General features: G+C 42.4%; 3 protein-coding genes across 6 annotated transcripts in view; 2 read left to right on the top strand and 1 right to left on the bottom strand.

Moving 5' to 3' along the window:
* LOC117579928 (venom dipeptidyl peptidase 4) overlaps positions 1-27,054 on the top strand; it is a 70,034-nt gene that overhangs the window by 28,921 nt on the left and 14,059 nt on the right. The window lies entirely within an intron of this gene.
* Positions 21,627-22,251, top strand: LOC117579937 (thioredoxin-2). The gene has a single exon (XM_034266092.1). It carries the CDS (start codon positions 21,727-21,729, stop codon positions 22,201-22,203), a length of 477 nt encoding a protein of 158 aa, XP_034121983.1. The 5' UTR covers positions 21,627-21,726; the 3' UTR covers positions 22,204-22,251.
* LOC117579934 lies at positions 24,300-25,252 on the bottom strand. The gene has a single exon (XM_034266089.1). It carries the CDS (start codon positions 25,124-25,126, stop codon positions 24,416-24,418), a length of 711 nt encoding a protein of 236 aa, XP_034121980.1. The 5' UTR covers positions 25,127-25,252; the 3' UTR covers positions 24,300-24,415.

Below are 27,054 nucleotides of genomic sequence, written 5' to 3'. Positions count from 1 at the left end.
CTTTTATAACCAGTACTCAGTCAGTACACCTTAGTGAATTTTTGTTGGATTTTAAATTGTTTCTACATCTATGTACATCATTACTTCTGCCAACTCGCCCTTGTAGCACACCATAATCCCCAATCCATAATCCCCCAGTGTGCTCACCTGCCATAAGAAAAGCTGCTGGAAGGGACAATAATCCAATTTAATCCCAATTCGGTCATCTGATGGATATGGTCATTCCCTACGGGATAGCATTTTTAGATTTATCTTATCTTCAAAATTGTGATACAGCAGATTTTCCCCCTTAGTGTGAGCGGAAGGGCCAAGGCAAAATGTTGCCTTGTACACTTGTAACAGTATGATATCCCAGCCATCTGGATGCAAAATTTGGTGGCTCTTGCTTTTATAGTCTCTGACAGACAGACATGACAGACAGACATGGCTATGCCGACTCGGTTATTGTTGATGATCAAGGATATATATAATTTATGGGGTCGGATACGTTTCCTTCTGTGCGTAACATACATCCAATTTTCCCCACCAATACAATATTTACTCTTTGAATACGGGTATAACAGGCGCAACAAATTTTACAAAAACTTACTATTTTTGGTGAACACTGGCTACATCTCCAGCTCAAACAGCGACTGGCTCTGGGTGGCAGCTTCATTGCGCATTCAAGTGGCCCCGTTTGGCAAATGAAAATGAAAATAAAACAAGAACTTGCCTATCGCCATGCCCAATTGAGTTCGTTTGAGACTGACGGAGATTGGCCCCGTTTCCGTCTGCGCCGGTTGCCCCGGCTGATTTGACAAAAGTACTGCATTGGTTTTCTGATCCCTGCTTGACTGGCATAGTTTCCATTGCCTCATTTGAGGCGGAAAAATTGCGTATGCGTCGCTTGTTTCCGGCGTGAAATAAAAGAGACACGCCGCCTGAAACACAGCCCTATTAAAAAGAAAATAAACAAGGCATGGTAAGGGACACAGACACATTGACAATACAAGTATTCTAGTAAGTCCAGTGGCAATGATTTCTTTCAAAAGGATTTCGTCACACGAATTCACATTGAAGGAAAGGGTGTAATTCGATGTAGAGAATACGCGATTCATTCTAATATTCTAAAATACTAAAGGAAAATATTGCAAGTGTTATAAAAAAGGTATCTGAACACTTACCAACCGTCACCCTGAACTTCAACCCTGAAAAAAGCTAATTAAATGACCATTTCGGAAGGAGACCATATTTTCACAGACCAAAACCTGACTCTGGCTCCGACTCTATATATGAGCTTGGGTTCGGGTTCCGGTTCTGCTCTTCGCCAGGCTCCCGTCTTGGCTGAGTGATTAATTTTCATATTTCTAATAAAATGATAAAATGTTGGACAGCTTGTTGGAAGCTGAAAAGAAAATCAGACCGGCCCACGCAAAATGGCTTACAAGCGTATGGCGTGGCGCTTGTGTAAGGATGAGGGTGAAAAATATGTTGAATACATGCTCACTTTTATATGGATTATATGCTCCATGGATCCCATATGAACTGCATAATGTGTGGCATTGAGCGGGTGCGGCGAAGGGGTGTGTCCAACGAGTATAGTTAACATTGAAAGCCCAGCGAGTGCGTCAAATGAGAAATTTGCAAATATGTGTGGCAACAGGAGGCGTATGGGTATGGTAGTGGGTGTGGGTGTGGGTGTGGGTGTTCGTGTTAGCCCTCTAATACTTGAACACTCTTTCTCAATGGCTTTTCATGCAAACGTCACACACAAAAATAAACATAGACCCATTTTCATATCTAGATGAAAATGGAAAAGATTCCCGTCCTTCGTGTGAACAGCAAGCTTTGTGGCTGATTAAAGGACAAACGTACTTTAGTGTTAGCTAAAAGTGTTGAGTGAAATGGTGAGAGCGAAGGCACCTCTTTTTTTACATTTTTAATGTATAAACGAAATGCTCATAGAAATTAAATTGCTGAAACTGTGGCAGTCCAATGAGGCATTTCCAAATGCGGCTTTGCGGGCTGTGATCGAGCCATTGTTTATGAACCTTTTGCTGAAAGTTTCCGGATTGATTATAGTACACAGCTAATAACATTTACATATTTGCGTTATTTAAGCTGGACAATTAAATTGTGTCGTAACAAACTCATTTGATTGGATTGTTATTATGTAAATACATACAAATACAATTTTATTCTGTAGGTAATATTTTATATGTTATGAGGGCATTATCCTGGCTTCAAGGTTTTTTATAAATAATGATTTAGTAATGCCGATAAAGTTTCAGATTCTGTATGGTAACAGTACTAAGATAAATACATACCTACTACTACATACATACCTAAACGAGAAGGGACGTATGAGACGCTTCTTACGCGTCACAACTTTTATACCCGGCACTCAGTAATACATCTGTACCTTAGCGGTTATTTGTCAAATTTTACATATTTTCTTAATCTGTCTACATCTAAAACACTTCTCACGCCAACACGCTCCGTTAAATATAAGCTGCGGGACGGGGTGGGACGGGCCCCCGCAAAAGGGGGAAAACCTCCCAAATCTACAGTTTTGAAGATAAAGGAAAACTAAAAACGCCATTCCATATGAAATGACCATATCTATCAGATCACCAAATTAGGATCCGATTGGGTCATTATTATAGCCACAATGGAGAAATTAGTTTCCAGTGGCTAAACCCACCCTATCCAGCAGCTTTCGTTGTTCTTTTTACATTCTCTCATTCATACTCTGCTTCTGCTTCACTCGGCCCCTGCCTCTGCCCTGCCCCTGCCGGGGCCTCTTCCGACTTTTAACCCACCCCGTCCCGCAGCTTTTATTTGTTTTTTTTTTTTTTGGGTGAGGACGGTGCCTCTGCCTCTGCCTCGAGTCTGCAGTGTGTGGGTCTAGGGAAGGGCGGCGAGCTAACGGTGCGTGTTGGTGTGAGAAGTGTTGTAGATGTCGATGACAGATGAAGAAAAAATGTAAAATTTGACAAAACACCGCTAAGGTGCAGATGTAGTACTGAGTGCCGGGTATAAAAGTTGTGACGCATAAAAAGCGTCTCACACGTCCCTTCTCTTTTTTAAATACACTGGTTTCAGTGTGAGCCTACAGCAGTCTGGAGCCAAAATATGGTGGCTATAGCTCTTATAGTCTCTGAGAACTAGCCGACAAACAAAACGGACAGACAGACATAGCTCTATCGACTCGGCTATTGATGCTGATCAAGAATATATATACTTTATGGGGTCGGAAGATAATAGGGGCATCCGGATGGGATAATGGATAAAATAGGGTCTCACGAGGGAGAAGGGAACAAAGCATGCGGTATCACAATGGGCCGAAACCGGCCTAGGTGTGTCGGGTCTCTGACAACCCCGACAGCCGCCTCGACCTAACCTAACCTATGGGGTCGGAAACGTTTCCTTCTGTGCGTTACATACAGCCGTTATTCACACAAATACAATATATCCTATTTACTTTTCGAGTACCGGGTATAAAAATGGTACAGGGTATACAAATTTTTGACGCGTACGAAGCGTCTCGCACGTTCCTATTCGTTTTGATAGTCAATTATACTTATCATTCCATACTCCAATGCTTCAATTGCCCAGACATCACAGTGTTGGATTATGTTAGACGTCTAAGCTCAAAACTAAATACCAGAAAAAATAAAACTAAAACGAACATCTGAAGCGATAGATGCCAAACATATTTTATTAAGCGACACATCCGACATTCATTGACTAACAGAGACAGATAATGAACCAGACAGAGCGAAAGAGAGAGAGAGCCAGACAGAAGTCCATTCTCGTTGCAATTTTTTGGATAGCTTGTACTGTGCGCGCAAGTGGCACTCCAATTAAAATGATTGTCTTAATGCTGGGCCCAGCGTCAGTGGCTATTGTAACGCGGCGAGTTGATTCAGTCTAGTTTTTGGAGAGTGCTCCATCCGGTAAGCATCCCACCAGCTAGCCCTCATTACCCATTCATCCAATCAAAAACAAAATCTTCACTTGATGTGCTCAACATATCGCACTTGCACTTGCACGTACTGGCCTAATTTATTTGATTACCCTCACAAAATCTCCACATTTTGTTTCCACTTATTTTCTGTAAATAACTGAAGTTTCAGAGAGCACATGAAGCCTTTGTCTAATTTAAAGTTTTATTCTGGGAGGGAACGCTCGTTAGCGCTAGTCTAATCGGATTGCCAAGTTTATGGCTAAGAACGGAGAAATCTAATCGGTGTTGTTAGCAAAAGTGTGCAGCTCATAATTTAGAAACTGGCGATAAGTGAAATGTATTTATTCGCTTATTTCTGACTGGGAATAAACAAAAGAAGCTGAAAAGGAAAATTTAGAAAATAATTTTTTATTAGAATGTTGAGGGTAAGTTGAGGGTAGGCTTCCACCAATCAACAATGTAATTCTTATACATAGCTCTCAGTTTCTTTGAAATTATTTAACACTAGACTGCACAATATAATTGTGTAACACTGCTGTCCGTCTACTTCCATCTACACCGATGTAGCAGCTATGCCGGTCAAGTTGGCAGCTACATAATAATTCGCCCGCCTTCTCCACTTTAAATTAATTATCTCATTCCTCACTCTCTACTTACCAGCCCACACAGCTCTCGTTTTCCACTCCTTACCACAATACTTGGACTTTTAATTTGAATAATGCGGATTGCTTTGGCATGCAAATGAAATAGCAAATGCAATGACCAAAGTTAGACAGCAGTTTTTTTTTATCAAATATAATTTCAGCAGCAACAAAAAGTACTCCAAATCAAACCGACCAACCACATAAATCACATGTCTGCCCGCTTAAGCAGTCATCGATAGCAGTAACACCATCTAGAGCCCGTCAACGTTTTGATTATCAGGAACCGTTTTGCCAGGATTATCTTATCATGTACCCGTCCTATAAATTAGCAGACATCACAGTTAAATGTGACTTTTCGTCTGTGATGAAAAATGTTCAAAGGTTATTTTCAACGTGTTTGCCTATGCCCAAAAGACAAAAGCTGAGACCATGACTCCGAATTATATGCAGCTCTTTCACTTCGAAGCCCATTTCTTAGTTTCTTTCGCTCGAATTGAGCTGAAGAAAAGAGCGGGCTCAAAATCAATATTTCAATTTTCGAGCAACTATTTGGGAAGACTTTCATGGTAAACACGCATAGAGATAGATTGGATGGGGTCTGCTTCTGCCTCTCAGCGCCTATCATGAATACTTATGTGTGTTTGTGTTTTGCTTGGAACAAAAGGCACTTTGTGGCCGAAGCCTTGTAACAGTTTATAGAGCGAAAGAGACGCTAAAAAAATGGAAAAGTAGGGAAGGCAGAAGAGACTGTTGCTAATTTGTTGTTCCTTTGATTCTCCTATGGTTTATTTTGATTTCGTTTTTTCTTTGTGTCTCTTTCCCTAATAATTTATAGTTTTTTGGGTAGACCATGGCTATTGTAATGCGCTTCGGGCTTTTATCCCTTGATTAGCCTGAAAACAAAAACTACACGGAGGCAATTTCCCTTTTCCACGTTTACTAAGGTGTTTGTGCACCTTTTAATTTAATATAATCAAAATTTTGAAACTTTATAATCCTAAAGCACATGCTTATAATCACACAGGTTTAACTCAAGTTTTGCGACTCGAACCCGGAAGAACGTGCCTAAAAAAAATGTACTAAATGCAAAAACGAACTCAGTCAAATTTTCGATAAAGTTGTTTTGGAGGACAAACAAATTTACTTAAAAGTACTACAGTTTGGAGTTTGCGTCAGGCCAATTGGGGATTACCGAGTCGAGACTCTGCCATATTTCATTTAAGTTTTGTGTGTGATGTTCGGTGAACATTTCTTGTTCTTCATTTTCAAATTATTATAAGAATCAGTTCCTCAGCTCACTGGAAGTTCTGTATGGGGATGGAGAAGATAAACTTTGGCTTTTCTTTCAATGGAAATTTGTTGACAGCCCTTGAGAAACTTCCCTTATTGAGGAAAGTGGGAGAGAGCCATAAAATGGCTCAGTGGCTGATTCGAAAGTATAATTTAAACGGCCGACTGAAGCAAAGGCAGAGTGTGAATGAGAGAATGTGAAAAGAACAACAAAAGCTGCGGGACGGGGTGGGTTTAGCCACTGCAAATTAATTTATTCATTCTGGCTATAATAATGATCCAATCGGATACCAATTTGGTGATCTGATAGATATGGCCATTCCCTATGCAATGCCGTTTTCTTTCTTTTATCTTCAAAATTGTAGATTTGGGAGGTTTTAGCCTTATGCGGGGGTGAAAAGGGGCGGGGCTCATTTTTGAAATACACTCGTAACAGTGTGAGCATACAGAAGTCTGGATGACAAATTTGGTGGCTCTAGCTCTTATAGTCTCTGAGAACTAGCAGACAAACAAGACGGACGGACGGACAGACGGACAGACTGATCAAGAATATATATACTTTATGGTGTCGGAAACGCTTCCTTCTGTGCGTTACATACAACCGTTATTCCCCACAAATACAATATACCCTATTTACTCTTCGAGTACCGGGTATAAATATATGACTTTGTCTGGACGTTGATATGCAATGACTGCACCATCAAGTGGCCCATGCGACACCAAGCCAAAGCCTGTTACGCGCGGAACCCAGCAGAACGCAGCCCTCCTTCCGCCCAACCGACCGAGGGGCGCTGCCGCATGACGCGTTGCGCGATTAACCGAACCAAGTCGCGAGCATGCAGGAAATATAGATGCTAGGCTAATATTCTAGGAAAATTAGAGCTAAACACAACTAGACTAGAGCTACTATAGCTAAGCAAGAAAAAATTACCAAAATCAAAAACAAGACAAAACTATAATGAAACTAACTACGGGAGAGGTAGGCTAGTATAAGAGATTTAAGAAGAGGAAGGGAGATAGTTGAGGGTTCGTGTGAGGCATAATTCGATCTACATAGTGGAAGGAACAAAGGAATCAAGTTTCTAGTGGGTCTAATGGGAATCGTAAAGCTTATGCGGCTCAGCAAGTCAGGGCTGTCTACATCCCCCTTGATCAAGTTGTGCATAAAAATTACACCAAGCATTTTTCTACGACTAACTTAGGATGGAAGATTTATTAAAATAAGTCTACTACGGTAGGATGGCAGTCTCACAGTTGCATCCCAGTTGAGGCCCCGTAGTGCAAATAATAAAAAGTTTTTCTGTACTGATTCAATACGGTCCTGATGTATGTTGTACTTAGGGCACCATACACATGAGCCGTATTCTAAAATCGGACGAACAAGCGAAATTAGAGAGTCATCGTTATAGCTCTTTATAAACCCAAGCACACCCATGGCTTTATTTACCATGGTAGAAATGTGTTCAGAAAACTTTAACTTGGGATCTAGTTTAACACCTAGATCATCAACCAATGTAATTCTCTCAAGAGAACTACCGCAGAGGGTGTAAGGAGCCAGGAAGGGGCTGGAGCGATAAAAAGTCATTACATTGCACTTCGAGCCATTAAGTTGTAACATATTTGCACAGAACCATGACTGAAAGCTATTGCGATCAGATTGCAAGCCAGAGTGAAATGAAATGTCCTTATACTGGACACAGAGCTTAAAATCATCAGCATACATAAGTACTCGAGAATTTGTTAATACAGAAGGCAGGTCATTAATAAAGAGTGTAAAAAGTAAGGGGCCTAAATGGCTACCCTGTGGTACTACAGAAGTAACCATAACAGGTAAAGATAAGGAGTTTTTGAAAAGGACCCTTTGAGACCTAGAACACAGGTAGCTAGAAATCCATCTCAACAGATTGGGCGAAAACCCTAGAAGGTCGAGCTTTTGTGCAAGAAGAGAATGGTTTACAGAATCGAATGCCTTACTGAAGTCAGTGTAAATAACATCCGTCTGCAAGTTACCTTGGAAGCCTTTAATTACAAAGGAGGTGAACTCTAAAAGATTAGTAGTTGTTGATTGTCGCCGTATAAATCCGTGCTGTGCTGGAGATATAAGTGATTTGCAGAGATGCTGCAAGTGCGGAGTTACAAGATTCTCGAACATTTTAGGAATAGCGGATAACTTAGATATACCTCTATAGTTTTTAGCGTCAGACTTGCTACCTTTCTTATGGAGAGGAATTATAAAGGATTCCTTCCAGATGGGGGGAAAGCTAGAAGAATGGATAGATAGAGTGAATAGTTTAAGCAAAGGTTCCCAGAGAGACTCGGCACAGTACCGGGAACTCCGTCAGGGCCCAGTGAAAATACCGGCTTAACTAATTGAAGTTAATGAAGTAAGGAGCCTTCATTAAACGAAGGGCAGAAAATTCCATTCGACCTTGGTAAACTATATGGATACATGTGACCTGGGTAGCTTTCCTGGGAATAGGTGGTTTGAAAAAATTGTGCAAAAAGATCGGCGATTGCCTGATCATTGTTTGCCGACATATTAAAAAATTATAGCGAGAATGGATGTGCGGACGTTCTACGCTTACTGTTTACAAAGCTGTAAAACTGTTTAGGGTTCTGTGAAAAACGTATCCTGCGTCGAAGGAGGTAGTTCCTATAGCATTGAGCATTAAGAACAATGAAATTTGACCGAGCTATTAAGTAATTAAAAAAGAGAAGAGGGAGAATCAACTTCTTGAGATTTTTTAAATAGTCTTGATTTTAGATTCTTTAGACTGGATAACTCTTTGCTGAACCAAGGAGGTTTCGCAGATCTAGTCGGACATGAAAGTGGGACACACGTGTCAAAATTTGTGTCAAGTATATTGTAAAAAATGTTTGTGCCTTTAATGACGTCAGTGCACGTCAGTGCTTTACGAAAGCAGCGGACACGTTCAGCTAGCCTACCCGCACGATCCGATACAGTAGGTCCAATATCTATCGACACTTCTAAAGTAGGATGATAACAGTCTTCAGGTATAGTGAGCGGGAGTGCTCGTGTTAACAACGCTACGGTCGGATCCGAGACAAGGCACAGATCAAGCAATCGACCCAAGGAGTTTTTTACATGGTTGACTTGAGACAGGGACAGGTCTAATAAGCCATCAATAAACTCATGTCGTGACATGGGCACAAGGTTGTTTGACTCGTTAACCGAAGACCAGACAGTACCTGGCAGGTTGAAATCCCCAAGAACTATTAAATGGTCTTTATCTGATAGCGAGGAAGAAACCGTTTTTAAGGCAGACAAATGCTGCTCGTATATTAGTACATCCGAAGTCGGTGGAATATACGAGCAAGTGACATAAATAGACTGGCCGGGAAGAATCAGTCTAACACAGAGGAGTTCCAGGTCTTGTGAGACCTGGACTATGAAAAGTTCCGACGTAAAGTTAGAGTTTACTGCAATCAGAACCCCTCCACGTCGAGACGAACGATCATTCCTATAAATTGTATCTGCCAAAACATCGGAACTAAGAATGTCCGGCTTTAACCAGGTTTCGGTAAACACAATAACATGGGATGAAAATGTGAAACTATCCATGAAAAGAGTGCTCAGCTTACTACGTAAACCGCGAGCATTTTGATGGGCTACAAAGAGGGATGTTAGTTTAGTTTTTTGACTGCAAGGAATTGCAGTGGGAAGAGGGGGATGGAGCAGAGGAGGAAGGACCGCTGGCCTCACTACTAGGAAGAGTTATGGGGGGCCTATTTTTATACCCGGTACTCAAAGAGTAAATAGGGTACATTGTATTTGTACGAATAACGGTTGTATGTAACGAACAGAAGGAAGCGTTTCCGACCCCATAAAGTATATATATTCTTGATCAGCATCAATAGCCGAGTCGATAGAGCCATGTCTGTCTGTCCGTCTTGTTTGTCGGCGCCACTTTCGAAAAATTTGCTGTGAAACCTATCGGTCATTATTGCACAGAATGTGCAGACCATTGGACCATCAAAGTTGCGAAAAAGAAATTTTCATAGATGGTGCCACTTTCGAAAAATTTGCTGTGAAACCTATCGGTCCAAGAATGTACCAATTTTATTGCTGTTTTAAATATCTCATAAATTGGAAAATATTAACTGATCCAATTTGTTTGATGCATTTTATTTAGTAGGCTTTTTACTACGTGTTCTGTAATGTGAACGATATCTAGTGGTTGGCGATTTCTTCTACATCTAGATGTAGTCCTGAGTGCCGGGTATAAAAGTTGTGACGCGTAAGAAGCGTCTCACACGTCCCTTCTGGTTTTTTGTGTGATGGCGCTACCTCTGCCTCGAGTCTGCAGTGTGTGGGTCTAGGGAAGGGCGGCGAGCTAACGGAGCCTGTTGGTGTGAAAAGTGTTGTATATGTAGATGACAGATGAAGAAAACATTTAAAATTTGACAAAACACCGCTAAGGTGCAGATGCACTATTGTCCCAATGACCAGTTTTGGTTGCCAAAAGCTAATTTTTAAAAGTTAAAACCAAGACTCGGTTTTTAACGCTCTGTATTAGAAAAAGAGTGACCATCAAAGTTGCGTACAAGAAATTTTCATAGATGGCGCCACTTTCGAAAAATCTGATGTGAAACCTATCGGTCATTGTTGCACAGGATGTGCAGGGAAAAAGTACCAATTTTATTTCTGTTTTAAATATCTCATAAATTGGAAAATACGATTAACTGATCCAATTTTTTTGATGCATTTTATTTAGTAGGCTTTTTACTACGTGTTCTGTAATGTGAACGATATCTAGTGGTTGGCGATTTCTTCTACATCTAGATGTAGTCCTGAGTGCCGGGTATAAAAGTTTTGACGCGTAAGAAGCGTCTCACATGTCCCTTCTCGTTCTTCTTAGCCTTAAACTCTTTCACAACCAGGTGCTCTGGCCAAAATTTGGAAGAGCAAATGGTCTCGAAATGAGTTGGAGACATACTACTACTAACTGGCTGCATGTTTTCCGAGATGATCGATTCGGTAGCCGAAACTTGATCACCAGCAGTTGTCGTTGCCCTTGGAGTAGCGAACGAAATTAGCTGCTGCACTATCGGAGTGGACGGAGACAGTTGATCTGCAGCGAGCGGTCGAGGGACAGGCACTTGCAGATCACGAGGAGTGAAGGAGGCCCCGTCGGTGGCAGAGTTACTCGCTGCTTTTCCCAATTCTCAGTGCTCGTTTGCTTGTCGACGCGGAAGGTTGGTTGCGGACGAATTTTTTTTTTAACATTTTTCAAAATGTTTATTCTTTCAAAACACTGACTACTATCATGAAGCAAACTATTAAAAACTAAATTATGTAACAATTATTATGTTTTTTCACGTTGCTTTTAAATGATTAATCAGCACACTCCATTGCCGTTGCCCTCACACTTACAGCGAGAGCCCTTTCACTCGCACTTTTCACTCGCACTATTCCATAAGTTTTTGCGACGAGACCTACTTATATAGTTGCTTTATGCTCGGGTTCACTCTGCTCTTCCTCTTCCTCTGCCTCTGCCGCGAGTCTGCAGTGTATGAGTCTAGGGAAGGGGGGCGGCTAACGGAGCGTGTTGGTGTGAGAAGTGTTGTAGATGTAGATGACAAATGAAGAACAAATTTAAAATTTGACAAATAACCGCTAAGGTACAGATGTAGCACTGAGTGCCGGGTATAAAAGTTGGGACGCATAAGAAGCGTCTCACACGTCCCTTCTCGTTTTTGTTGTGAAGGGCTTTCTCGATGGCAGCTACTAACGAGTGAAGTGCCATTTCCACCGATTTCCTTTTGGTTTAAGCATGCTGGTTTTTTGACATCAGTCCCCCTACTTCATTCTTTATGTGTATATCCAGCAGCTTTTCTGATGTTTTCGTTAGAAAAGAGGTAAGGCTTATCGGTCGTCTGTAATCCTTGGGGTTAGGAGTGACTCACATCTGTCATTGATGTCGCGGCTTCCCCACACACTGGTGGGCGTTGGCGTCCATACCACTGAGAACAGGCTGGTATTTGGAGCCGGCTTCTGCCACCAGGGTCCTAAGTTCTTAAGGTGGTGCGGGCCCGTCGTGTGCCGTCCTTGGGCCCTTGCTTTATGGAAAAGAGGAGCTCCACCGACGTAACTTTGCTTTTATGAAGATTGAGCTGCAACACCCTTATCTTAATGGGTGGCTGGCTCAACTACGCTGCACGGGTTGACCACTATCGTCAGATCTCCGTCCTCTTCGTCCTTTGAGGAGTCGTTCAATTCCATGGTCCTTCTCCACCTCGCCTATCTGCAGGGTGTGTGCTAGAGGTGGAGAACTATCGATGGAACTATCGTTAACCACTCTAAATACTATCGTTGGGGGGACACTATCGACCTAGCTCACTATCGATGTTTTAAAGTCTCGATAGTGGTCGATAATATCACGATAGTTTCAACAATTAGCCCCGCCCCTTCCGCCTCCGCAAAAGGGCGAAAACCTCCTAAAGCTACAATTTGTTACGAACCTGTTTTGGTGTTGTGGCAAGGCCGATAAACGGTGCCGGAGAGTGAGACAAGGGGAAAATAGAAGAGAGGCTCGAAAACATTTCGGTATCCACAAGCCAGTTCACCCACACCCTCAAAAATGCCATGCTATGCCCTTGGACTTGGTTCAAGGGCAATAGAAGAGATGAGATCAACTGCAGCAAGAGGGACTGCATAGAGTAGCTACGCCGAACATGCCGGCAGTCGAAAAATAAACATCGGCAGTGTTAGAGCGTTTTGTGTGTGTTACCGTTTAGAACAATTTGGGAAAAATGAAACAAACATACCGGCCAATCTAGAAGACCTTTTTATCCGCATCTAATTAAGAAGTGAGTCCAGTCCAATGGGAAAGAATCCCAAACTCAATATTTTGAAACCCATAGGAGATAAAAAAATAAAAAAATTGCATCCCCCCGCGGAATCCAGGTCACACCCCTACCCAATGCATAAATATTCATAAATAATATATATAGATTAAATTTAATATTTAATTCATATCCGTCCCCATATATATTTATATATTTATATTCAAGTAACCATTTATATGTAGTCGTTGCCTTTATATTCAAGTGTATTTCTTTATATTTATTTACACTTATTTATTTCCACCAAAAATTATAAGTTGAAGAGGCGGAAATAGGCGGACGCGCCACCAAGCTTTAGTGTAGGGATTTATAGTTAAGTATGTATTAAGTTTTTGTGTTATAACGTTTGAAATGAAGTGCTAGTGTGTTTAGAATGGGGGTGGAAAGGGGTATTTGTTCGAGATGTCCGAACAGTTGGTTTGTTGTGCGACCTGGGGGCCTGGGAAGAACTCATCCCTGCGATGACTGGCTTTGCCGGCCTTGCCCCAACACCAAAACAGGTTCGTAACAAATTTTCAAGATAAAAGAAAACTAAAAACTCCATTCAGTAGGAATGACCATGTCTATCAGATCACCGAATTGTGATCCGACTTGATCATTATTATAGCCAGAATGAATAAATTAATTTCCACTGGCTAAAACCCACTTCATTGTTTTTTGCACATTTCTCATACACACTCTGTTTCTGCAGTTTGCGGCCTCTGCCTCTACAGTGACCCTGCTGTGAACGGTTCTAGCGGAGGGGAACGACCTAAAAGCGTGTTGGCGGGAGAAGTGTTGTAGATGTAGATGTTAATGAAAGATGTAGAAAAAGTAAAATTTAAAATTTGATAAAAACCGTTAAGGTTTAAACGTTTTGCTGAGTAAAGGGTATAAAGGTTTTGACGCGTTAGTGGGAGCAACCCAAGGCGGGGGGGCCAATGTGCGATCCTGCAGATAAACAAAGAAGCGGAGCACCTCCTATACTCGATATTCGGGAAGATGGCATGGGGTTTTCGCGGCGTTTATCTGCGCCTCAGAAAACACCATCCCAACGACAAAGGAGCGCACAATGTGTGGTGGAGAACTATCGATAGTGTGCACCATCGATGGTGGATGATAGTATCGACGATAGTAGGCGAAAGTCGCAATAGAAAATTTGTTTTTTTTTTATTATAGAACATTTGATTGGTATTTTTTATTTAATTTTGGTTTAAAACGAGAAACCTCTGGGTTCTGACGTTGAAGTAGCTTCAACGCCCGATCCCCTTGGATTACGATGAAGAAGAGTACCTGCGCCTTTGTTATGGACAGTTGGTTTGGACCTTCAGTTTGGACCGTGCGAGTCAGACACCTTCGAGTTGGATCGTGGTTGCACTTGAGCCACCCAGCACCGGCGAAGGTGGGCTGTGGGGTCTTCGTGCATCCGTGCGACTAGGAACTTTACAAGCCGCATGTGCACCACTTTCCACCGCGCCTCTGTCATTTTCCCATTTTCGTCGCTGCGCTCAATGAGCGCCTCGTTTAAATGTCGTTTGGACACCTCACTGACCTTTGACGGGGCCTTTTCGTATTTTGGGGAGGGACTGCGCCCTTGCTCGCCGAAGTGTCCTTAACGGCACTCTCAGTGGAGCGTTGCCTCTTAGTGGAGTGCACACGCCTGTGGACGCCCTCATTTGGGGCATCCTTGCGTAGTGCAGGCGTCCTTCCTCTATCCTTTGCTCGGCCCAGGTTAGCTTGTCCTTCTCCTTCTGAGAGAGGTCCGCCTTGCCTCGAAGCCGGCTCTGTATCTTGAGAGCCGCCTTATAGTGCGCATTAGCCTTTAACCGCTCCCTGGAACGCTTCGACCCTTCCATATGCAGGGAGCTTGTGCCTGGATCCCGCGAGCAAAAAAGGCTTTCTTCCTCCGTTTGGCTGATGGACAGTACACTATCCAGATCCGAGTCTGTAGCGACGACGGCATCTATGCGGATTAGCCTATAGTGAGTTGGTTTTTGTGTGTCAGTCGCTGTACAACCGACACGACCTGCTCCAGCGAAGGGCGAACGCTGGCGACCCGCAGAGAGGATTGCCCCTCCCCGTGCCAGCCAGTGATTGCCGCCGTTCCACCGACGTTTGGATTGACATCTCAACTCGAATTTCCTTGTACTTCCGCTCCATAATTGGGCCGAAGATATATGTGGCTAGTATTTATCGGTGGGTATTTACCCGCTGGCGTTTTATGCCTACCCGCCAGGCACCTTCGGTTCCCCCGATTTAAGATCGGGAAAACGATGTCCATGCCTTCGCTGGACACTGCATTACCTCGATCAAAGAAAGTGGCAATACATTACCCTATCCGGGATAAAACAGTGCCCATTGCCCAGCCGGCACCCTCAGGGAGGGTTTAGCTAGAGGATTCTTTCCTCACAAAGTTCTTCCTCTTTGTTTCTCTATTGGCTGCGGCACAACATTATGCTTTAAGTGGTACTTTATCAGGCTCTCGCAACTTTTTCGCTATTATTAAAACTATTTTTACTGCCAGTCCAGAGGGTGGGTGGATTTATTTTGTCATTTTCTTCACCTAAAATAAGCGAAAGTGCCTGTGTTTTTTTTCCTTCCGTTCGGGTTCGAGAGGGTTATTAAATGCTGCCTCCTTTAGTTTGTGTGTCTGCATACGGGTGTGCATGTGGACACATGTGGTATTTAGGCTTATAGTCATTTTCCTAACATTGGATTAAATGTACATACATACATATATGCTTATTTATGAACTTGCAACAATAAAATATTTTTGCAACAAATAAAACTTGAACCCAACGAGGGGAAAGACAAACGGAGAAGCTGTGTCCACAAACCATAGAAAAGGAGCGAGAGGCAGGAAGAAAGGATCCCGAGTAGGCACATGCACGAAAGTTGAACTGAACATACATTTTTTCGTTGAGTTACCGTATAGAAACGAAATGATTGAGGGCACTGGCACTCCCTGTGGCAACAAACTGATGCCAAAATGTATGGACAGCCAACTAGCTCATAATTGCATTATTGAGTCAAATGGCAATAAAAGCAAATGAGTTAGCAATTGACCGAGTCTTTGTCTATCTTCGTGCAATAGATTGTAAAACACAGTACATTTTAAGTTCTAAAGTGGATCCGAAATACTGAGACTGAGCCACTTTTTTATAATTTCGTTTCACATACCCCGGGTACACACACACACAGATTTCACACTTTCACCATCGCTATCGTTTCTTTTAACCCCTTCTCCAACCGACAACGCACACACACATAAATGTATACATACAGAGTGATTTATTTTATATCGTAAATATTTACGACATTCAATAATTTATTCCCAATTTCTTGGTGGGTATTTTTTAGGTATTTTCTGTATTTCTCTGTGGTCAGGGACACATTGGCGCTGGTAAAACAGTTAATTGAAGGGCGTACTTGAGAGTAGTACAGAATTGTGAAAAAGAGAGAGAGATACGCGAAGCGTGAAAGCTTATGGAGCCTGCAGTTGGCTTCCAGTTTCTTCCACTAATCGCTCGCGTCTGCATCTGTTTACTGCAGCCCTTTGTTCTCGCTTTTTCCATCACACCTAAGCCGCTGCTCATGAGCGAACCGTTTTCATCCAGGCGTTCCCTACTTATTTCCAATGGTGTAAATGGAATCAAATTTTTTGTTTTTCCCGGTGATGTGCTCTTCAAATAGAAGCTGACTATCAATGTCCGACTAACTCTGGCAATGATTACATTTACAGAACCGAAAAACTCCGAAGGCCCCATTTCATGTCACGTGTTCCAGCGACGGGCGACCAATTTCTGAATTTTCTTTGCAGCTTCTGTTTGATATGTTTGGTTGGTACCCATTTACCCAGTTTCTATCTCTCTCTTAGAAAGGGAGGCTCAGGGCTAAAACTGCAATGGGGTGGCAAACATTGAAACTCTTGCCAGGCAAGCAAGGCACTCTTCTTCTTCAGAGGAGGATGTTACGTTGCCAAACTAATTCCAATGCTCATTGCTAGGCTTTTGACATTTTAATAAAAATTATTGGTCGCATTGCAGTGGAGGAGGAAAGAAATTGCAAATGCACCCCAATCTTTGGGGAACTACAACTTAAAGAAATTTAAACGAAACCCAATAAAGGGTAAAATAAACGTACTTGAAATGTGGGTATCACAATAAAGTGATATTTTGGATAGCTTTGTTATCTTTTTAATATATTTAGTAAAAATGAAGTAATTGGAACCCTTTTTTCCAAACAGTCCACAAATTTATGACATGATCAAACCGCAACACGAGTGTCAATATTTTTACAAATAGAAAAGAAAACACACACACACAAAATAAAATAAGAAGTTGGTCGTTAATAAATTGCATTATCGCTAATTTGCTGTTAACTTATTGCATATAAACAAGTTGCTGACACATAAAATCTTTTGTTGGGATATTTCTTCACCGGGGAAAATTGCCAAGAGGACAGAATAAGAATCAGAATCAAATGGCAATCAAATGATGAATATCCCCACAAAAGAAGACATTTCGTTTAATATAATTCTTTTTGGAGCGTATGAGAGCGGAGAGGAGCATACAATGAAAACCCAAGGAAAGGGTCACAATGGCATTACTGACGGTCATGGCTAAGACGTTTTGAGTTTCTGGTTTAGGGTTTGGACAATCTTCGAAAAGATCCGTCGAATACTCCGTCTTGGTCAAGAATTTAAAATTGATTTCATAATCAAAAAAGTTTGACTAGGTACATACGAGTATAAACTTAAAGGTGCGCCATTCGAATGATAAGAAAAGCTTTCGGGAAAACTATAAAGATTGTAACTATAAAGATTGTAACTATAAAGATTGTAACTATAAAGATTGTTTGATTGATAAGGCCAATCAAAACCTGTTCTATATGAGCGACGCGTTGCGACGCCTCCAATTGTAGATACCAATAAACCAGTCCGTCCTTAAATATTTCCGCACAGTTTCCTTTTGATGTGCTTGCACTTCCCCAAGCCTCTAACTAATAAACCCAAACATAAATTCTGTAGGGTCAGCTTATGCTCGTACAAATATTATTTTAAAAATACAAAAATAAAGGAAAACTCGAGTAAGTTGAAAAAATTCTTTGAAGAAGCAAGAAGCAGTCTGGCAGAGGCAAATGTCGGTACGTGATTAAATGGGCTGGCAAATTTCCTTTTCCTTCATCTTGCCGGTTAACTAATGGGTTTAGGCAACTTAGAAACAGATTAAATCCAAGGAACAGCAGCAGCCACGCGAGTCTCTCGTTAGTCGGGAGTCCAATCAACACTGAATTTAATTCCGCTTGAAGTGTTTTGCCATAGCCTGACACTTGAATTGGTAATTTCAGTGCCATAGTGAAAGGCAACGCGTTCCACCCCAGTGCCATAACCGTTTGCCATATACTCGGTTGCTTAGACTACATAACGGAAATTGGCTTTTTGCGCTTCTTCCATTTTTGTGCGATTCTGCACGCAGCATCAAGAGATACTTCAGAATACGACAGATTGCCATGTTCCCATCACGAAAGAGCAGCCACTGTTCCAGCCTCAGTGCTGGATGTGGACCTGGATCTGGGTCTGGGTCTGACTGCTTCGCGGTGTCGGCTCTAGATCCAGTTTTACTCACCGCGACATTTGGCATGCTACGCATAAAGCTGTCAATGTCAATGTAATGTGTTAATTTCAAAGTGGTTTAGTTTGTTGATGCAGCTTGTTTGGCAGACCCACTCCCGGCGGAGAAGGGAGCTATCACTCCTTCTGCCAGCTGGAGCACAAAATGTAAGAGCACATGTGGTACTCAAAAGCATCCTTTATCCCTTTTTCTTGTCGTTTGATGCTTCCTGCAGATGGTTTCTATCGAGGAACTTGATTGATTGAAACTTGCTTAAAGTTGGGCACGGTACGGCTGTAAGCAGCTTGGGCTAAAAGAACGTAGCTGGTTTTTTTGGGCTGTTAAACCTTAGGTCCAAGTATCAACATTTGTTTTGTTGGTCTGTTAAACCTTAGGTCCAAATATTTGCTTTTTATGCAAACTTTTATGCAAAATGCAAACTCTACACGGAAAAGAAACGATGTGGAGGTTCAATCCCCCCTACAGTTTATCGTCATAAAGAGGCTTTAAGAGGTGTTATTCCTACAAAAACCAGTTAAATAGCTAGGTGAGTAAATACGCACAACTTCTGTAACACTGAAAGAGTACTCGCTCGGTGTTTTCGGCTTCCATAGAGTCGATAACAGATGTGGGTTCGATGTTTGCAAAACCCAAACAAAATGGGGCTTCAGGCTCCTGCCAAATCCACAAACCGAATGCATGCCCACATTAGCAGCTTGTAAAAAATGTAAATGCTCGGAAGAACCGTGTTCGTAGTCCTGTTTATGCGTCAATGCCTCCTATAGTCCTGCTTAACCTCTGAGTCCTCTGCTGCTAGCACGCCCAACCACATTACAGGACACAGGTCCACCAAATGCTCACTGTCATGTGGTTAAGGGTGAGACAGCGGCATACCAGGAGACCGGCACTGTCACAAAATAGGGGAAATTTCCAGCTTCGTTTCCAGCATCGACATTTTTGGCAGCAAATAAAATTTGCTTGTGCTTTAGAGAGATTTTCGCACGTTGACATGCACCATTGAAGACCCTCGCACCCGCAGGGAGATGAGTGTATAATAGAGGCCAGGCGGTGTCGGTGGCGGTATTGAGACTGTGGGGAGCAGCACTGCGACGCACTCAAAATCTAAATGCATGAGACTTTCATTGTCGCCTGGAAGGGCTCATAAACTTGTTAAATGAAATTGCCTTATGGTGTTGGTGTTGGTGATGGTGCTGGTGTACCATGTTGGTATTTGGGTTTGTCTTTTGTGCTTGGATTGTTCATCATTTTGTCAGCCAACATCTGGCATTGACATGCTTAAACGTGTCTCCATAATGCTGCTAATGTTGTTCCTCCTCCGAATGGCCGACAAACAAAAGCCAATTACGAGTATGTGGCATGGCATCCAGCAACATATGTTAACCTGCCAACAAAGCTCAGAAAAGCTTTATGGCACACCCATACTGAAGGGGGAGCTAAAGCCTGGAAACTTCGTTGGTACATGACCCTTTATCAGATCATGGATTTGGTCCACACTAAAGCTTCGTCTGTGCAGGGATTCGAAGAAAATTGTATGTTCTTAAGCAGGGACAGGCAGGGATAGGATTTCTCACATGTTACCATCAACATTAAACTGTCACATCGGATCACCTACGAAAACCACTCAAACTTAATTTAGAATTCTGATCGTGAGCCACAAAAATTGCTGGCCAAATTTGATTTGTGGCATGCAGCCGAAGGCGACAAGAGCGACAATAATCTAGGCAGGCCCTATTGCCGACCCCATTTTGTAGCTGACCGCAAAAGACATTCATATCTATATTCCACATGCAGGCCGCATGGTGTATGCGCAATAAAAATAGCTGAATAACTGACTAGCCCAAGAGGAGAGACAAAAGAGGACTGAGGACGAAGAGTGACTGAATGACTGAGTGAAAGTACACTTGAAGCAATTTGTCTTGCCAGATACGTGACTTGTTTCTCTCGACTAGTAGGTACTTCAATACTAATATTTTCGCTAGATGGTTATTCCTTTTGCTGTTCATATTCCCGCATTTTTTTAGCGTTCCTCGTGGCTTGTGTGTCAAGGTTCGGCTTCATGAGAGGTCATCACTTTCGCTGGCAGAACAAAAAATCCTACTCTCAAAGCGGATGTAAAACTGATTGCACAACATGTCACTGCGATTTCCGTTCCAGTCCATTTCGTTCCGCCGCTTTTGGCGGCTAAGCGCTGGCGGACCGTACGTACTCATTAGGTTATGCAATAGAAAAATGTAGAGAGATTTAATGACAGAGGCTGACACTGACAGACAGAATCAGAGGATTATTAATGAAAATCTCAATGTCAAGTACTGAAAGCTTAAACGCCACAAGAAAAACACGCTAAATTTACCCAAAAGATACACTTGAAATAGGATTCGAACGACACCAGCAATCAGAACCGAATACCACTCAAGAATACACAAAAAACCAAGCAAAAAAAGGATTTGAGCAAACACACTCACCAGAAAGCAGACACCCGCATTGTGGGGAGCAAACACATGCCACAACATGTCAGTAGTATTATAAGGGCTGCTGTGAGCCTCTGGGAGCCACTCAAGATGTTGCGGTGCATTTGTCTTAATTTGTGACAAATGCATGACAGGGCAAATAAGCAGCCAACACCAAGAACAATGCTAGTACAAGACATTGGAAGTCGCATCGGAAATACCCTCACTAAGAAATTCTTACAAAATACCTTCTAAGATATTGCCTTCTAAGATTTGACATGCTGAATATTCAACGAAACTTACCTGCCATTTTCTGAATTTTATGCAAAATATGATAAGGTTTAAGCTGAAACCTTATTATCCATTATTCATTGAGGTTTTCCAAAGGGTTTTTGTAAAGATTACTTAAATTTGGTAACCTTGTCATTATATCCTTTTCTGTATCCCATTGTTAGAGTATACAAAATACAAACGAAGTTGGGAAGTTCATTTTATATCTGGTGTTTGTAAACAACTCTATTTTGAGTTCAAAATGTTTAGTAACATTTGTACCTGGTCAATGCGGACTCATCGTCTGCGACCAACCAATTCCGCTGTAGCGATTATATTAAAAAAAAAAGAAGTTTGGAAGTTGGAAAAGTTCAGACAAGGCTTGGTGAAAAGAAAATAAATCTAACCGAAAAAAAACAGAGTGTAAAGTGCTGGCCCTTAACAAAAAGTGCATCCAGTGAATGAGAAACTTCCCCAAAGGCAAACAACAACAAAAATAAATAAGTATTGCACAGATAAATCTCAAACTTACACAACCAAGAACTCATTGCCACAGCAAATAGACATTAAATCAGACAGAAAAATTCAAACTTTTGAACAAACATCATTTCAATTTAGTCCCAAAATAAATTTAGAAAAACAGATCCATGGCTAGCGCTCCCAAGAAGGTAATCGTGGTCGAGTCGAAAACCAATTTCGATAGCATCATCGGCGGGGCGGGCAACAAGCATATTCTGGTGGAGTTCTATGCCACCTGGTGCGGTCCCTGTGCCCTCATCGGGCCGCGACTCGAGCAGATGGCCAACGAGTATGCCGGGCGCATGCTTATTCTCAAGATCGATGTCGACGACCACGAGGAGCTGGCCATCGAGTACGAGGTCACCAGCATGCCTACTTTCCTAATCATCAAAAACAAGGTGACCCTAGCCCAGTTTGTCGGTAGCAACGCAGAGAAGGTCGAAAGCACTGTGGAGAAGTTCGTCGGCAAGCCGGAAGGAAATAAGACTGACATACCCGAGAGAGCTGGAACCTCGCATGCCGTGGCCGAGGCCGCCAAGAATGCCTTGGCAACGGGTGGAGCAGAGAAGAGATTCACGAAGAAGTCAACCATGGATAAGAAGTGAGGTCTTGAAAAATTTCGACGAATGCTCTAAATTAAAAATGTAACAGTCTATTGAGTATTAACCGCTTTTGGGGGGAGACTAAATTGCGCATTTAGTCTGAATTATGTTCAATTATCTTCTGCATTAACCTGATGACGTAAGTTCTAATACATGTTTTCTTACTGCAATTGCAACCAACCAAGTCTCTCTTGGTGGCTTCTCTGAAGATGCTTTTTAATCGAAGGACTCCTCAATCACCTGTCGACCTGCCACCTTCTGCACACCAAACCGTGAACCTTTTGTTTTCCCACATTCTGTAGAAACCTGCGATATTTTTTATCCCCCAGCATCATTGTCTCAATCCATTGTTGTTTCTGTAACCCGGCCATATGTGTGACTCTCGTCTCATCTGTCGCTTGCATTACGGGTATTTCAATTAGATTAATTAAGTCAAAGCCAAGAGAACAATGCTAACGGGAGCGGCATCTGGCGGCCTCTACTTTTGTGCGAATCGGCGAATCGCTGAGCAAAAGAGAAACAAATATACATATACTTAAGTAAATATGTATGTATGTATACACAGTGACAGAGAGACGAAGACAGCTTATGTCCCCAGCTGAGTGATGCAACGAATGCTTAGTGCCCNCCCCCCCCCCCCCCCCCCCCCCCCCCGGGCAACTTTCATCCCTTTTAACATTCTTAAGGACCTTATTGAAAACTTATTTCCATCTCTTACTTTTTCGCATTCGCCTCTCATTGTGCTCTTTCTTCTATTTGTAGTTGTTTGCGTTTGTGTTTGTTTGCTTTTGCTGGTGTTTTCGTTTTAGCGTAAAATCGAAAAGCTTCGCTGCATTTAATATGGATATAGCGAGAGTGTAGAGCGGAAAGGAGAAAGATTAGGGTGTAGGGCATAGAGTGAAGAGTTAGGAGAAAGATTGTGATGCTTCCTTGACTTTCAACAGACAGAGAAATTTGCATTTTTATTAAAATGAAAAACTGCAGCAGTTGCAGTTGGCTGAAATGCTCTCTGGATCATCCTCCTGTCGCCAGAAGGATGCCTCCAACCAAATGGGTGATGGCTAAAGGTAACTACTATAAAAGATCTCCATATTATCGAAACCTCAGATTGAGTTCCATTTCGGCAGAGTCATATTTCCTGTGGAATATCTGTTGTACAAGTGTGAATGAATTTATGAAATAGCCCAATAATGTGTTCTAGTTGCCCTTCTTCTTCAGAGCCATAATTTGCCGCAAACCTCCATTACACTCTTAAAATTTAAATAGTTGAGTCGGCCTTATTCAGAAAACAATGGAAACAAATCTCTAACCATATGCCACAGTTGGCCATTGTGTGAAGCCATATGGGCGAGTGTGAGCTATACATTTGGTACTCGTCGACCAATACCGAGTCTCGGGAAAATTTATACGTATCCTAAGCGCTGCCTTGTCCAAGCTCCATGGCCCTCCCACTCCGCCGTATCTCTTTTGCTATGCAAGTTAATCCTTTTTATTTATATTGTTCAGCACATCAACACGTCCCCTTCAGGAGACCAGAAGGAGCAGCTGCAGCTGTGACACATGTCAGTGCATTTTTCAAGGGATCCAAGAGGCGACACTGCCAACCAACATATTAGCTTCCACACATGCCACATTGTAGTGTATACATTCATCTAGTGACTGGCGTAGAAAAAGGGGGAGGTGAATGGGACCGGACTCCAGCTTGGGCTGAAGCATGTGCATCTACTGCTGATAGTCTGGCGCATGTTGCGGCCGGCAGCAAGTGTTGTGTGGCATGCCGCGAATGCATTAATTTTTCCTCGACAGACTCCGAATCCTCTCCCCGTCGAACTCTGCACTTTATAAACACTTGCACACATATGAAGTGATGCTTAGGATGCGAAACAAAGCAGAAGAAGTCAGTATCGAACAAAGTGAAGAACTCTTCAGGCAGCCAACCCCTTCGGTCCGAAGATCCTGGTCCTGACACCCAACTTGGCTACGAAAAACGTGTGTCATTTTTGGCGTCGTAGGTTTTGGCTTAAACAAAGATCGTACAATTAGTGGATACTAACCCAGGAAAATCAACATTATTATAACAAAACGAAATATGTGCCAAAAACAGGACTCTATTTCCCTGAGACCTGAAAACTAATTATCAAAGCTTACAGCAGAGCATTGCATACAAACTTTGGGTCTGATAACTTTAAAGGGAGCACCTCCAGAGCCTCCCTCTTTAAACCTCTAGCGAATAGAGCCATCCGTCAAGTTCCTGATGATTTGGAGTCACCATCTTCAGGCTGTCCTTCTCTTTCGTATCGCTGCTGCACTGACTACAGTCGCTGATGCTATTGCCGCGCGTGGGGACACGTCCTGGTGCCGATTGAGGTATGCGGCCAAACCACTCGTTCTCATCGTTCTCCGAAGTGGCGGTGCTACTCATCTGATCGGCCTGGAGACGGCGGTGACGCTGCAAGCGATGTCGTTGGGATTGACTTAAAGATCGGTCGAGGCTTAGCCTCAGCTCGGACATGTGTCGTCTCAAGCCCGAATATCCGTCGCTATCGATTGGAAGGTGACCCTGCCGCGATATCGATGAGGACGAAAGTGTCTGCAGGCTCGAAAGAGAGGTCGAGCGGCTCATAAAGGTCGGTCTGCGCGGCCTGGATGGTGGCAAACTCGCATCGTCCGATGTCTCCGAACTGGTCCTGGAGCTCTCTGCCCTGAGCCTATCTCTCTCATTGAGGCTGGAGAAAGCCTGTCGCAACTCAAGCACTGAGCTGGTCTCCGAGCTCGCTCCCCCACTGGCAGCCACGGAAGTAGTAGACGGCGACAGCGCTACTGCCACCGATCTTGAATCTGTGTCATTGTGATTCAGCACGAGACTGAGAGCCATCGGAATGCCTGTTGTCTCCTCTGAGGTGTACTCTGTGTTGTTTTCGGACATAATTCCTTTGAAAGAGCTACTGAGTATTTCTGCAGAGTTCTGAATTTAGACGATTTTTAAAATGGAATTTTGTTAGACTTTCAATACGTCATGTAAATAAAAATGTATCGTTACGAGGGTGCTCGATAGATGTAGAACTGGTAATATATCTACAATATCATATAGCAGTGCTACCCAGATTCCAGACAACCGAAATGGCACAGATAAATTGTTTGCATATTTAAATAAATAAAGATTTGCCAGAAATCCTGTTTGCCATTTCATTTATATTCAACCCTTTTAATATCATCGACCAAAATTAGCTGCCAGTGCTTCGCATCCTTTTTTGTTCCAATGCCGTATCCCTTGGTCCATGCACCTTCGATTTCTGATTGTTTGCCCAGCAGCAGCCTCCCGGTTGCCACTTGCAATGTGTTGTTCTCGCACTTGACAAATGCCCAAATTAAAAAACAAACAGTCTCTCAGCGAGCACATTGGAAATTCTGGACTAGCAGTGGCTGGGCGATTTAAAAGTTGACAGCACTTATACACAAATTGTTGTAATTCCACATTCCAAAACAACAAATTACTTTCCGCTTTTAAACTCGTTAATATTTAATGAATCCAGATAGCCCCACATCTGGGACCAACACGATAAGAAACCAAATTCCTGGCAAACCTCAAGTTAATGAACTTAAATGGTTCCTGTTTGGGTTTGGGCTTGTGTTTGGGAAACATACACATTTCGTTTGGTCAGCTTGAAAATTGCTTAATGAACAAAGTCTCAGATTTATTCGGGGCTTATAAAAGCATTTTGTGCTAGTAAATTTTCCCTTGCGGAACATTTTTTTTTTTGGTCTACAGCCAATACTAACTACTTCTAAGGCGATTTCAGATATGACAGAAGGCAGAGAATATTCTGCTCAAGCTTTTAACGCCTTTGTTCAATCAAACACAACCTGGTCAAATCTCTTAGCCAGATAATCGAAGTACAATCCCATTTTTTGCTGTTTGAACGTTAAAACTCTTCCATTGGCCTCGAGAGTACTGGGGCTGTCCTCTCCTACCATCTTTTCTTTTTACAATATAGACCATTTATCACATTTGTTCTTTCTGTACTTGGTTCCACTCCCCTTGGAGCATCTTCTCCTGCTCTCGTATCTCTCTTTCCAGTTCGCTTTGCCCCATTCACCTTAATACGCTGCTACGCAATTCAATTTATTTGGTATTTCTTATTTATTTAACTTTTTCCTTTTTGGGTTCTTGGGTTCCCGGCCCGTTCTCATCGCTTTGTTGTTTGTTGGCGGTTGGCACTGGGGCTGACAATTGAAAACCGCAGCCAAGCCACCGGGAGGACAGGCAGCCAGACAGTCAGCCGGGCAGGCAACCGAACAAACAAATAAGCAAACAAACATTTACGAGTGTAAACGTGGCCATTCTCAGCGGCGCTCAAAGTGGCGTATGAGCTACGAGTTATGTATGTGCAATGCGCCGGAGAACAAACGAACCGAAGCGAAACGAAGCGCGTTCTGGCAGTCTGTGTGCCCCTAAAATATCCTACTATCTTCTCCTCCAGGGTTCGTCTTCATTTCAGTCCCAATTGGAGTTTCATGCTTTTTTGTTTGCTCGTTTAAATTGTTCAATTTGCATTATGTGACAGGCAGGGTGGGAGGTATTTTTTTCTTATACATTTTGGGGGCCCTGAATCAAAGGAATGTGAAATGTATTTCTACAAAATTTAATTTAAAAACAGCTGTAAAGGTTGTTCAAAAGAAGGCATGAATGAGAAACATTTTATTGCCTAATAAACCAAAGCAAAATGACCAAAAAGTAATTCCATTGAATTCTTGAATCAGTTAGAATATAGAAATACAAAAACATATAAAATCATTGTGAAACACATGCAATTTTTGGAAAGTACATATGTACATACACATGGGCAAAGTGCA

The sequence above is a fragment of the Drosophila guanche genome, unplaced genomic scaffold (genome assembly GCF_900245975.1).
Source record: "Drosophila guanche unplaced genomic scaffold, DGUA_6, whole genome shotgun sequence".
Classification (NCBI taxonomy): Eukaryota; Metazoa; Arthropoda; class Insecta; order Diptera; family Drosophilidae; genus Drosophila; species Drosophila guanche.
Note: the sequence above shows the minus strand (reverse complement) of the source record. Positions and strands in the feature narration are given on the sequence as shown.

What these genes read in the sequence shown, in the direction of transcription:
- LOC117579937 (XM_034266092.1), top strand. Translation starts at nt 21,727, where the DNA reads ATGGCTAGCGCTCCCAAGAAGGTAATCGTGGTCGAGTCGAAAACCAAT.
- LOC117579934 (XM_034266089.1), bottom strand. Translation starts at nt 25,126, where the DNA reads ATGTCCGAAAACAACACAGAGTACACCTCAGAGGAGACAACAGGCATT.